This window comes from Vidua macroura, chromosome 10, assembly GCF_024509145.1.
Source record: "Vidua macroura isolate BioBank_ID:100142 chromosome 10, ASM2450914v1, whole genome shotgun sequence".
Taxonomy (NCBI): Eukaryota; Metazoa; Chordata; class Aves; order Passeriformes; family Viduidae; genus Vidua; species Vidua macroura.
In genome coordinates, this window is record NC_071580.1 from 19,418,307 (window position 1) to 19,432,775 (window position 14,469).

Genomic DNA, 14,469 nt, shown 5'->3' on the forward strand with positions numbered 1-14,469 from the left:
TCCACCTATGGAAACTCTCATTTCCACCAAATAAAACAAGTCAATACTGGTCTTATAGTTGTGCCAAATTCCTTTCCCATTTTTTTTTAAACAGCAGTAACAAGATTTTCCTCAAAGCCCTAAGTGCCTAAATCTCTGTTCGCAATACACTGGCTATTTTATCCCCCCATGTGGCTGTTTTACTTTCATTTTCAATCTATAAAATCCAGGACAGTTCATTTCTATAGGAAAGCAGGCCCAGCATGTGTTGTGGTTCTCTTTAGGACCATTTTTACTTTATTAGGTTCACGTACCATGTAATCTGTCCCTCCTGAGCCAGGGCAGCAGTGCATCTTCTCTGAGCATTAGCACTGGCACTTATTGCGCTACGCTGTGCCACAGGTCAAGTTCAACTCGTGCTGACCCTCCATCTGGGATTTCTCCCAGTCCCTATCCTCCCCCTTGCTGCAGCAGGAAACTAGACCAGTCACAGCATTATCCCTGGGAAAATTATCATCTCTCATACCAGGGTCACATTCCTACAGGCTTCTGGAAACTGTTCCTAAACAAGGCACATTCCTGTTCTTGGCAATCGGCAAGAGGAGCATAGACAAGAAGAGGATTTTAAGACTTTAACAACAACTTAACAGATGTCAAAAGCTAGAGCATGCCACTGTTATCAGGTGAGAAAAGCAACTATCCTGGTAGTTCAGGTCTGTTAACCTCTAGAGATCTCCAAGGATGGAGCAGTACCCAATGGGAGTGGATAGAGTGGCTGTACCAACTGCCAAAGAATCTTACCACAGCTCTATTACCCACACACCCTCCACCTCATGCAGCAGATGCACATGCAACCCTTTACCTGTTTTCCAAAGGACACAGTCCTACCAGGAAGAGTTCCTAAACAGAACTACTCTGTTCAGAAACGGCAGCCCATTTAGGAAGGTAAAGGATATTTCAGAGTAAGCTTCCTACTCACTCAAACAGAAGTAAGCTGATGAAAAAAAAGGGGCAAGACTGTTCCCTAGTGGCAGAGCTGCTGTCTCAGTGGGCTCACACATGGCAAGGCTGGCACCCAGTAAATGACAACACTGAGCAATAAAAGATCCTAAAATGACCTGTTACAGAGAGTTTATTGTTCGTAGCAGTTCCTCATAGCCCCGTAACTTCAGCAGTGTTGAACAAAGGCTGGTAGCTATCACAAAAGGAAATTAATAGCTTTCAACAGTTTGATGAACCCAGGAGCTTTCCACACTGGGCCACCAGGCTAAGACAAGTCCTGTTCACGCACCATCAGAAGCACCAGAAATAGGGAGGCAACATTTCTGCAAGTAATGCTAGCAAGCCTCTCCCTGCATAAAAAGGAGCCTTTTCCTTCTAGAGTAGCTTCTATGTAAAGCTGAACATGTTCTCAAATGACCAGACCTTGTTCTACCCTTGTGCCCTCACCTGGAAGGGGAGAAGCAGGTAAAATCTGCAGTCTTAGGAAGGTTGGTGAAACCGCAATTCAGCATGACAGTTACGAAGAGCAAAGAGATTATCAAACAAAAGCTTCCAGTGTTCAGGCACAAGGGCAGATATTATTTCAAAGCTGTAAACTTCCCTTTACAAAAGCAAAAGCTCTTCACAGTCTCCTTCACTTTTCAGCTCCCTGTCTATCCTGTACCACTGTAAAACAGTTAAAGCTCAGTCTGATGACTTCTTACAGTAGTTTCATCTCTCTCAAAACCTCCCGCATATTTTTGAGTCACTCTGTAACGTACAGTAGCAATAGCCAGATCTCTCCACCCACAGCAACTTCTTCCAGACTCTCTAACTCTTCTCCATATTTATCTACTTTTTGGTAGTTTTTCTCCAGGTTTTTCCTTCTTTTGTGACAACAGACTAATAACCAGCTCCTACAGGAGGCTGGATTAAGAGTCCCAAAAATCCTTGACATGAAAGGATTTTAAATGACTATTTTCACTGACTAACAGTGACTCAGAATGGTCTGTTTACCAAAGGGCCTTTTCTCAAGGAGAAAAAAACTGAAGTCTGGATTACAAACTACTAAAATAGCAAAGTATTTTGAAACTGCAGCAGTTCTGACAGGAAATGGAGGCTGAACTGCACTTAATGAAGGAAGGTGGAAAACCAGCAGAGCAATTCTAGACACGGCAATACACGGCTCTACTCATCTTTTCACTTGCTTATAAAGGAAATTCTGACAGCTGCCAATATAAACAGAGTACAAGCACTAGCAAAGAGTGTACAATTCCTGAATGCGTACACACATGGGTGTGGAGAAGACTACAACCCCCAGCAAAAACTGAATTTCCAGCATGTGCTCCAATTTTGCCCAATTTAGAGACAAGAGTTTAAAAACAAGGAGAAAAGAACCATCCTCTTCAGAAGTCCCTCTTTTCTAATCTTCCCCTATTCCAAACATTAACAGGGCAATCCATGACTGTGTGAGAATTCAGGACACTTGGGACTGGCCTGTGTCACTATGTCTCCAGATCAATCAGTCTTTTTGCCCAGCTGATGCCTTCTCTCTGGTCCCTTTACCCCCTAGCAGAGGAAGCAGGGGAGAAAAATCCTCTCCCTTGCTAGGAAGCCCAGTGACTCCCTGGAGCATATGTTCAATTCCATTTTCTTCAGAGGGCTGAAGCCACACAGGACAGTTTAGGGAATCTGTGCAAGTGTCAAACCACGAAGATTTTCCTGATCTCTATCAGCCGAAGCTTGAAGTCCAACTATGACTTCCTGCAAAAAGCTTTGGAACAAAAGTTCTTACATTCTTTCTCGTCATAAAAATAAGTGTCATGCTCTTTCTCGAAGCCTGTATTTCAAATCAGCACAACCAACCTCTAATCTGGGTTTCTCTTGTTCCAACAGTGCCTTACAGGCACACAGCTCCTGTGCTAGGCAAGAGCAGCAAACTTTCTGTAGCTTCAGCAGCTCTATTTTCTTTCAAAACCAAACTCTTCAGAGAAGACTTCACTGCCTTCTCTACTGAAAAGAATATATTTTAATTTAAAAGCACCTACACAAATAATTCAACTTGACACAAAATCATGAACAGGCATAGGCACTTTCACTTCACTGTGAATGAACTGCAAACATCAACAACATACTCTCCCCATCAGGAAGGACTGTCAGCACTTCAATTTTTTACCCAAGCTCAAGCACTTTGGCCTCTGTTTATAGGAAAGGTTACTAATCCAGAAATGAAAATTCATGCTATTTCTCCATAGCATCAGTAAGCCCTGGGACAATACAGCAAAAATAGACACTCTGGAGGAGATCAGTAAAGTAAAACTTCACAAGACAGAAACCACCAACTTTGCTGCTGAATAAGAGTCAGTACTAAGTAATAAGGTTATAATATGAAAAAACTGTAGCACACCTTAGGCTTCCATACAGCTGGAGAATGACATCCATACTCCTTCTCAAAGATGATTGCACTCTCTCATTCAAGGGCACCAGCAACTCCCTGTTCCTCAGCCTACGAGAACCACTGTTGCCTCCAGTCATGCAAGTGCTCTGTAAGAGAGGTATTATTCTAACCTGAATACTTCCTCTCTCCTGGGACATTGGTCAGGGTGAATCATCAGTTAATAAATAGTATTTCTTAACTGGGTGCAGCATTTCCAACAGCACTGCAGGCACATTTCCCTTTACTCCTCTTCTAGAGAATACATCTACATGAATCCACTCAGGAGAGAACACCTGAACAATAAGAGCTTGTAGCAAACGTATGCCAAAGAACCTGAGCTTCTGATATCTGTTATGCTGGCACAGGTGCCATGTTTCCCAGTGCTAAATCCAGAAAACTCACTCCTGCTCTTACCTTTCACGTTCAATCTTCCTCTACACTAGTATCCAGAGCAGCCTACTCCCTCAGAAAAAAAACTAAACAGATTGCTTGACATGCAAGGATTAGTCTCGTCTGTGGTCAGTTTCTCTGAGCTACGTACCACTTGCCACAAGCTGATTAGCTGCCTGCTTAAGGAGGAGCTGGGATAAGTTTCCTTCTGACGGCAATGAAGTGAGAGGCAGGCGCTGACTGTAATAATATGCTGTTTCCTGTCTGCGGCTGAGCTGAGAGGTACTTCCCAACAAAAAAGGGTTTACAGGACCTCAGGAGCTCAAGCTCCACCTCTTGAAGTGAAGAGCCATTAACTGTGGAGGAGGGGTCACTAGCATGGCTCCTGGCACTCAAAAACGTGCTCTGAACCACCTTCCATTTCACCAAAGCATCAGAAAGAAGAAACCAAACTATATAAAATTCCCTCTCCACACAGAGGATAATTCTCCTACGGGATCTCAAAGCTCTGAATCAGATGGGGTAAGAAGTAAATGTTGTAATTCATGTTATGTGAATGAGGGTGAAAGTCCACACCACCACTTGGTAGCAATAACTGGAAAACATTTACCAAACCACCATGTGAGAATCATATTGGAACACAAGATATGTACCTGGGAAGATATGATGTCCTTTCCAGGCCCTCTCCTGACAATGACAGGCGTTTTTGACTACTATTAAAGAACCTTATCTTTATACAAATCCTCCACAAAAGGTCAATGAACTGCTAAGGAATCACTTCTTTAACTGTGCCAACTACACTAAAGGCAGCAGGCTTAACTCAGTTGGCACCTTCTAGAAAAGAGCAGATCTTCAGCCTACACACCAATCTGAGGAAGAACTTGTTCAGCACAAAAACATTTACAAAACTGGACTAAAGGAGATAATCCAAAGTCTTTTCAAAGACTTTTGAGGGGACAGCTGTGGTGGCAAAGTGTTGACCTGAGCAACAGGCAAGAGAGTGTTTGGTGTCCCCCATACCTTGCAGGTGTTGCAGAGGAGAACAAGCATGATGGATGGCTCAGGCCATGACTCAGGTAAAGCAGATAATTTTGAGACAGAGATCAGTAAAACCTAGGCTTCCCAGCATCATCTCGAGAAAATGCTACTCCAGATTAAAGCATGGAACTCATCCTCACTGTAGATTTTGTTTTAATGCTCCTCAGAGAACTGCAGGCCAGTCTATCATGTGGGCACCTTAACAAATCACAGTTACAGCAAAACTGCACTGTCCAAGAAAAAACTGTTAATGGAAAGAGCTAAAATCTCACTGTGAAGATCCAATGCACTCAGTGTGATCCCAAATCATCTATCAGCCTTTTAGAAATCACAAGAGGTTTTGAGGGTATGGCTAAGAAAGTGCTGCTCAGAAATCAGGGCCAGGCTCTGACCTCACCCATCCAATGCTGCTGATTTCTATTTTGTTAGGAGTACAAAATAGCACACACTGATGGCAAGAGTCCAGGCTAAAAGTTGACTGCTCTCTTTGAAATAAAGAGTCCTGAAGTAGCAGGACAACACGCTCATCATTGCATTTGTGCCCCAGCAGATCTTCTCTAAGGCCCTGTGCAAGACAGCAACCCTAGGAAAAGGCACTGGGGAGAGATCTATGCACCATAAACCAAGGGATCATACATGGAAAGCACCTGTCACAGCCCAGTCATCCCAGAAGAATTTACCTTGTAGACAGCTGACTCTCAAGGACAGAGATGGCAGAGATGTGACAGAACCAGAAAACACCACACCTAGAGGCCTGATGAGAGAAGAGAGCTCTGGCATGGGGCTGCTATAAGATTTATTCCCAGAGGCTTCCTATTAAATACCTCTGCAGCCACACTGCCTGACCTAAAGGAACAAAGCTAAACATAAAGCTTTTCATTACACATCAGGGAAAAGAGCAGTACAACACTGTAAGCTCAAAAATGCCCCATGTCACATGCTTCCAGCCCATTCTATAGCCATATATCCATTAACTCTGGGTAGCAGTCCTGAAAACTGTCCCCATTGCAAACAGGATACATTTACTGAGGAAATCTATGCAAGATCAACCAAGTAAACCACGGTGGAATTTGTTATTACACACTTTTTTTAAAAGGAAGAGGTCCGTATCTTAAAACTCACTTTTCTTGCTCTCCTTCCTGCTGATAGCAAACAAATTACCTTTCAGTCATGTCCTATGTAAAAGGTTTACCAGCAGCTATTTTTTAACCTTACTCCTTTCTCCATGCAGCACAACCTTTGCGGGCTTTATGCTCTGGTTTTCTCCTCTCATGAGGCTGCCTCGCCATGCTCCTCAGTGCACTTTCAACAGCTGTTCTTCTGACTGGTCAGCCCTTATTACCTCTTTGGTTTGGATAAACATTGTTCCTCCAAGTGGTTTATCTGATGTTTTTGTTGCTTGTCAGGAACTTAGGGGTGTCATTCAGGCAACCTGACCTGCAGAATCTATACATTAGGCAGTACAGATGCCTGCACAGAGGCTGAATTTTCTCAGAAAGAAACCATTCTTTTATAAATCTACAAGTAGCAGTCTCCATTGAAGAAAAGAGAAAACCAAAAAGAAAACCACAACATCTAAAACTCTGCTTACAACACCAAATGCTACATATTTTCAGTTTAGGAGAAAAACCTCAAATCATTTAACCCACTGATTTGAAACAGGGGAAAAAATGCATCAAAGAACTCTGAATTTTAGAAAGGAAGATACAGAGGGGAAGCAGAGTGGTCTCAAATAAAACCAACAGAAAACTGCATAACTGCAAGGGATCCAAAGCACTGACAGCAATGATGTAACAGAGCAAACAGCAGCAAGACTAGGCCACCTTCTGATTTCCTAAGTAGTTTTAAACCTCAAGGTAAATGATTCAAGTGCCTCCATAAGCCACAAAAAAAAAGAGCAGATAGAAATAAGGAGGAAACATATTTTTCTTGAATTTACCTAAGCACCGTGATATACTGCTCAGCTGGAGACAGCACAAACTGTATCTGCTTGAATTTCAAAGTAACCCTTTACCTTTTATCAGCTAGGGAAGGCAGAGCCTGATACCAGAGTCTTGGAAATAACTCTTCACTGTTTGACTCAAATGGGGCAATCTGAGAGAGCAAATACACTACTCCCTTCTGTCCCTAAGATGCAGTCTTCCTGACAGGTATTAGATCTCTCCCAGCTACAACAGTAAGCAGCACAGTAACAGTACACTTACCTGAAAAAACAGTCTTTATATATATTTCAAAAAACTGAAGCAAGATGCAGGATAAAATGCTTTTTTAACAGGTAAGTAACATCACAGTCTTGAAAACATATCCCCTACTCAAATCACTGCATAAAACTCTCTGAAGTCTCAACATTGACACCTGATATCAATATTTACTTACCATACCCAGATGTGTCTCCCACCTGTCCAACTACAGATGTAGAAAGCGTTTTCAAGCTTTGGGAAGGTGTTGGGGCTTTATCTGGACACAGGCATTACAAAGCCAAAAGCTACAGCTACACAACAGAAATGCCCTTTTGCAGATGTTTAAAGCAGCAGATCACTCCTGTGGCAGCACAAGGCACACTGCTCAGTGTTGGTCGCCACCTGCAGGACCAGGAGGGATTCTTCCCTCCACCTGGATTGCTCTCCCCTTCATTTTGCTTTAGAGCAACACTTCCTTTCCCCAGGCCCTCCTCCTCCTCTGTTCTGAGTCCCTCACAGCAGCGGTGTGGGGGTTTGCTGCTGTTTACCAGTTCGACACTCACCCTGCAGGGCTGATATTAATGGCTTTTTTTCTGTACAACAGGTGCTCCCCCAAATTTGAGCTTGCAGAACACCTATACCTTAGAAATACAATCATTCTTCCTCCTAGTTCCTGAGCCTGGAGAAAATGAAGCAGGGACACCACCACATTTCCAGACTGCAACTACTTAGCACACATTCCACATCTGACGAGTATCCTGAACCAATCCCACAGTTATTTCTGTGCTATTTCTTTCTGTTCCTCCTTTTGCTTTCCCACTATATATAGCATGCATATATAAACACACACACAGACACACACAAATAAAGTCAGAGAAAGAAGTTTACATATTTTAAAGCCTATGGGAAAAACTAAATTCCTTTAGCAAGATCTCCAGCACAAACATGAACATCACCTCTAACTCCCTCAGCAGAACAGATTTTTCTGTCCCACTGTGCAAACAGGTTCTATCAAACCCTCTTGGCTTACAGGGAAGAAAATCCCTGAATGCCAAGTCTTAGCACAATACGTAGTAACCTAAGGTATTTCCCTGAGGTAATTTCCCACATGAGTTATCAGATTGTAAAGAAAAGTAAGTTTATTATTTATTTTTCATGGAAGATGCTGTGAAGATTGTTCAGGTATTTTTCAACTCTACAAAAGAGATGGGATGTGGGGAAAAGATGGAAGATGAACATAAAACATTGCAAAAAGTCCTACCGTGAAGCTATTGTTGACATTCTTTGTGCTGGATTCTGCCACACTGGCATCTGTCAGATCCACCTCATCAAAAATAATGGACTGCAAAGAAAAAATCCAAAATCTCAATAAATTATTGAATCCAATGTATAAGCAGCAGACTCAAAGGGAGTCTGCCTAGCATGCTCCATATCACAGCTTTTTGTGATTTGAAGGAAAGACATAGCACGAACAACATCGAGGACCTGGAAGTCTAGTTCCATACACTAGAGATCACTCTGGCCTGCCTTCAGACAGTGAACACAATGACTTTATTTTTATTAAAGGATTATTTTAAAAGAACACCAAATAACTGTAGGTTTTGTTCTTGTGAAAAGAGACAGTTTTATATTTAGTTGACTATCAGCATACTAAACCAGAGGCATAGCAGCTCTGATTTGATAAATTCTAGCCTTGCTTGTCTACTTCACTTTCTCCTTTTGCTCGTATTCTCTTCTTTCTATTGATTCAGAGTCCATTCCCTACTAACATGCACCAAAGGGAGAAAAAATGTGGAAAAATCAGTATCACAGGTCCACATGATGCTTCACTTCAAAACCAAGGATTTCCAAGTGTGAGGCAAAACACAGGGATCTTCTAGTAGCTACAAAGCCTGAAGACCAGTGCCTAAAGAGCTCTTTTCTCTGCTGAGGGCTGCTTCCCCACTGACACCCACCTGCCTCCAAAGCCCCTCTACTGACTTCCTTCCTTGGCCTCACAGGTATTGTCAGGACCTTACCTTAGCAGTTTTTGCATAGTAGAGCGTTCGTCCTCGCAGCTTAAAGTATCGTCTCTTCCAGCGCTGGAAGGAGCTGGTCTGTTTCATGAGCATCCCCTCTTTTATGACAGTCTACAAAAGCATCAGAGGAGAGCAGTGAAGCATAGGTTTTACTAACAGGCACGTTTTCTGCTTCCCCAGCACACACCCGTACGGGCACAACTGGAGTTGGAGACCAATAACCTCAGTGCCCTCTGCTGGAAGCATTTCACAGATTCATTCAGCAAAACTGAGCAGCCTTCACAAGATAAAACTCTCATGAACAAACAACCCACACTGCGGTGAGGTTTCACCCTTGTCTCCAGTGCTATCACAATAACAAAGAAGATAAATAACTTAAAACTGAGTGAGCAGTTCAAATCTAACAGTGATTTGGGGAGTGTAACAGTTAAACTCACCAAGGTCTGATTTCAGTCACAGGTAATTGCACCTTTCATTTAATTGGCATCTGATTACCAGCACAAACACACCCAGGATATCTGTCTCTACCTCCAGCTGTGCTTGCGAACCAGCATCTACCTGGCACAGAGATGGCAAGCTGCAAGCCCAAGGGGTGAAGAGTGAAACCAGAGCAAAGAAGGAGCTCTATCCAACATCAGCATTTGGTATTCTTCAGAGAGTCTTGGCCCTGCTTCGGTACTCTCTGGCCAGCTGCCATTTCCCAGGGCTGCAGTGCCAGAACTGTCTGTGCACACTGACTTTCTTTCTTTAACTGCTTTATAACTAGACTGACATACCAGCATACACAGCCTCATGTGCTCGTTCATATACTGTGCATATGTGGGGGTATAGATTTAATCCACATATACTTCATTCAGGTTTGAATACCAACAGCTACATGAAAATAATCTCAAAAACTGCAGCTCAGAAAAACAAAAAAGTCATGGCTGAATGTCCAACCCCAAATTCCTGATTGTAAATACTGCCTAAGAGCTGCAAGCAGTGCTATGTCATGCCTTGGTACCACAAGAAACCTACTTCTCTCCCCAAAAGAGTTGCAGGAACCTACTTCTTGCTGAGAGCCCAATGAGATAAACACTCAGTTAAAAAACAGGACACAAATGGTCTGACAATCTTGTAAGACAGGTTATTCTGTATCTTGGTGCCAGGAAAATGACATAGCTTTAACATACCAGAGGTCTCAGTGGAATTCAGGTTTGTAACAGTCAGGTCGTTGATAACTATCAATTCACAAACAGCACCAAATGGACACTGCCAGGCTACTACAGCACACAAAATAAATACTCTTACTGATCCACAGGGTTTAGTTCATTTTAGAACTCCTTTCCAGGGCATTAAACTTGCTTTTAAAATGCTATATATATTTCTAATGTGTGCCTTTAGTTTTTGGAACAGCTGAGGATTTTGATACATTCCACATATAGTGGCCCTTGCCAAGCTCAAAGCTTCCTCAAAAACCACTTCGAAAAAAAAATGCTGACTATAAGGAGAAACATCCGTCTGACAATATTTGCATCTCTTTTGCTAGACTGAGCTATCCTTAAACTGGCCTGAGAGATCACAGGGTCTGGACCACCATGGTAAAGCCTCTACTCACAAATCAGCTGGAAAGGAGCAGGGTCCACATTCCACCAGATCCTAAAGAGAGCTGTCGGCTATAGAAGCCACTACAATGTTCTTCCTCCACTGTGTTGGGAAATAGAAAAGGGGAAGAGCTCCCCTGTCTCCTAGAAGAACAGCATCTACCTTGGATGCTGGGCACTGGCCAGCTCCAAGGTTAGCAAACCCCAAGCCTCATTGCATCCCAGTGATCTATTTGACAAAGCCACCTGCACAGTGGAAGAGATACCTGCTAGTGCTCAGGCAAACACCAGTTAGCGTGCCTGCTTCAGGCACACTGGGAATTGCCAAACTCCACAGAACTTCCACTAGAATGAAAAGAGAAAACAAAAATGCACAGTTGAGGATTAAGCTCCTATAAGAAAATGGCTGTTTCCCATAGCAGCTCCCCACACCTCTGAAGTAGTCACTGAAAGGCATCCTGGCACTCGTTTTCACAGGACACAGCAGCAGGAATACACTCAAAGAAGCCATAAAGCATTTAGTAGTGGCTTTAGGGTCCAGGAGTTAAACACACCATAGCAAAACCCAGAAACAAAATGTTAAACCACCTTAGAGCTGGTGTTATGTAAATAATCCAAAATTCAGACATTATCTTAGCTGAAGCTTCAGCATAAGAGAAAACGAAGTGCAAAAACTGACCAAGCAGCATCCCTTGCTGAAACAACCCTGCAGGCAAGGCCAGAGCTGAAGGCACTCATCTGGAACCCAGAAAGATGCATTCATGCTCCTACTCTGCCATGGACTTTTTATGAGTTCCCAATAAAGCAATTTTCACTCTGTGCGTCTCCATCCCCCATCTGTCAAGTGGAACAAAAAGCACTTGCCAACTCTGTGGAAACCCACTAAAATATATATTTCTCTCACAAGTTATTTTAACCTCCAGCACCTGAGTATCAAACAGAAATGTAAAGTACCACCATCAAAATTACCACATTAAAGAAATCACACATTTCTGCAGCTCATTTTTTTACAGGGAAGAAAATGGGAAAGTGGCAGATTTTCCAGCTTAAGGCAGAAACATGGAGTGATTTTTGCATTCCCTGGGAAAAATCATGTATAAATAAAAAATGAGACTAAGAAAGCAGCTACTGAACTCTGCAAAGCCCTGAACCAAAATTCGAGAGGAACAAAAAATCTTGAGGAAGACTCCTCGGTCGAAAAGCCCGAAGATATCCAGTCAGCCAGGAGGCTGATCAAAAAATAGCAACTTGCAGGAAGAGATTTCAGAGCTCTGTTGCTACGCTTGTTTACAGCTATGGTTAAACTGGGGTCAGCCAGAGCCCTTACGCACCCCAGGCTCAGGCAGCATCACTTTAGCCAAACTCTTGCCCAGCCCACCAGCACAGTAACTCTCAGCAAAACAATGCCTCTGCCTTCCTGCAGCTCCCATAGCTCCCACCCGCTCCCTCACCTGAGTTGGGCTCACTCACCTCTGCACAAGATGTGCATTCCTCCATTCCTCTTTTAAACCCTCTTTTTTTCTTTTTTTTTTTTTTCTTTACGAAAATGCTACACTTGCAGAGGTCACCTTGCCCCGGTCTAAGCGGCAGTTCCTGTCATTGCCAGGCTCTATCTATAGAAAACCTCACAGCTACCCAGCTCAGACATGAAAGGCCAGAACAGCTCCTTCTGCTCACAGCAAACACGCCTCTGGTTCAGCGCTGCCCATCTCTGCACGAGAGCAGCCGGGCTATTTATAGGCACTCAGTTCAGCACAGTTTGGTGGGTTTGGGCGGAAAGGGCCAGAGATAAGATCAAGATGACTTTATAAAATTATGTAGACATCACTGCCTTTCTCTTCCTCTATTTTGACTTTACAGCCAAAGGACTTGCTACTTGCAGAGGAATGCAGCTGCAGAAAATGAACTGGGGAAAGGGCCTGACTGCAAAGTAACACAAATTAAATAAAAGGGGGGAGATGAACAGCTACTTCTGCTCCCCAGCCTCTCCACAGATTTTTAATTGAAGATCTACTCTGATCAGATTACTGGGCATGTAATTCATCAAGATAAAAGTGAAATTGCTTCTCCCATAATGGAAAGAGAGTGTTAAATCTATTTTTAGTATCATATATTGGATCCTACGGGAAAAGCTACTGCCCTGATACACTATGAGGATGCGTATATAATTATGCACATCCTATCCAGGATAAATACTAAAATTGTTTGCAATGGAACTGTGCAGACTGTTTTCTATCCAGCTGAGTCCCTTTCCAGTGTGGTGTCCTGTGGCATGGCATTCCATGGGCAGATAATGCTATGAAAAAATGAATTATTGTCTCGGATCACGTGTAAAATGATGTGATAGCGGTTTCAACACTGACCCCTTTTATCATATTGCAAGTCAGTGTAAAAAAGGTTACTGAAAAAACTGACAATTTAAAACAACACTGCACATAGCAGAGTGTCTTAGGAAGTCTGAAAAGAACAAGATTAGATAACTGAAAGGCAAGGCCTAGGAAATTTCTAACATTTTAGTATTTATCTTTGGCCATGAAGAACAGCAACTTCCTGCAGAAAAAAAATCAGTTTATGGCAAGCAATACACAACCCTTCCCCCAGCTCATCCCCTTTCAAAACTTGACATTTAGGAAGAGCAATAATATGTTCTCAGATTTCTCCTGTCAAAATGGATGCAGGGTGCAGGCCTAATCCTGATTTGACAAAAGAAAAGTTTTGCCACTGACCTCAACAGGAATGGTTTCAAACAACTCAGAGGACTTAAAAAAAAGAACTTAAAAGAAAGAGAGCCTTGTGCTTCACTGTTTCCCCTTCCGGCCTTGTAAGAACAAGAAGCCAAAAGATTAACAGGAGCTGTTCAGAAAACCAACAAGACAAAATTGTGTTTTTGGCAGCACTGCTCCTCTGAGGTGTCTCTGCACCCAGTAACCCATGTCAGGTGGTCAGAGACAGCCTACACAGATTAAGTGCTTTCTACACTGATGAGTGATTCTACTAAAAGTTAGGAAGTATCACGTCAGATTTCAGCTACTTTCAGATTACTTCCCTTGTTCTCCTGCACATAGTAGTGCTCACCAAATGAAACACAGGAGTAGACAATCCCTTCCTGAAGCTTAAATCTATTGCCCCATTTGGAAGTAGGGCTCTTAATAAAACTGATTTCCTAATCTGGAAAACAATCCCTATTAGCCAGACTGAGGGTGACTATCAAGCATGTCCAGCTGTCAGGCTGGCAAGTGTCCCTCGGCACAGGGAGGCTCCAAACCATGTTTGATAGAGACAGAGGAAGAACAATGCAACTTATTTCATTGCTGAGATCATAACATATTCTTAGGGGCAATTACTCAGTGCAGCATATTAAAAACAAAAATTATGCTTCACTGACACGTCTTTCAAACGCAGAAAAAAACTATGTACAAGGTAACAGCAAAATGAAACAAAGCTATCTAAATAGCAGCTCAAGAATCCCAAACCCGAAGTCCCCAGCATGTGGATTTCTCTGTTGATCATGTGTCTTTAGAATGTAAAAACTTTAAGACACACACAGTTTCTATTTGTATGCACCACAAAACACTGATGCCAACCAAATGCAGAGAGGAAAAAACAAAATGCAAAAGTATATGCGGAACAGGGCTATCTTTATAGATGCTTACTAGGCAATTTTTACAGGCAGCTGAACCCCAGGGACCAAACAACCTCATCCAGTCACTGATTTTGAGTAAGCTGTGGCAAAAAGCATAGGAGTAGGCCTGCAGGCACTTCAACATGGCCATGCCATGCTAGGGCAGGCACAAATCTGAGTGCTGTACCTTGTGGGTAAAACAGTTTTAGTAGATGGTGTCATAAAAGCTCTCCGTGGTCAT

General features: G+C 42.8%; 1 protein-coding gene across 5 annotated transcripts in view; it reads right to left on the reverse strand.

The window, feature by feature from the left end:
- Positions 1-14,469, reverse strand: part of DGKD (diacylglycerol kinase delta) — a 61,290-nt gene that overhangs the window by 36,569 nt on the left and 10,252 nt on the right. For 4 of the 5 annotated variants that reach the window (XR_008438690.1, XM_053986651.1, XM_053986649.1 and 1 more), the window contains exons 2-3: positions 9,024-9,134; positions 8,267-8,347 (exon numbers count right to left, since the gene is read on the reverse strand). The exons of the other annotated variant lie outside the window; for it this stretch is intronic. Coding sequence is in view for 3 of the 4 variants with exons in the window: in XM_053986651.1 (XP_053842626.1) it covers positions 8,267-8,347; positions 9,024-9,134 (192 nt within the window). In the remaining variant the exon portion in view is untranslated. The remainder of the gene's footprint in view (positions 1-8,266; positions 8,348-9,023; positions 9,135-14,469) is intronic. 5 annotated transcript variants of the gene reach the window in all.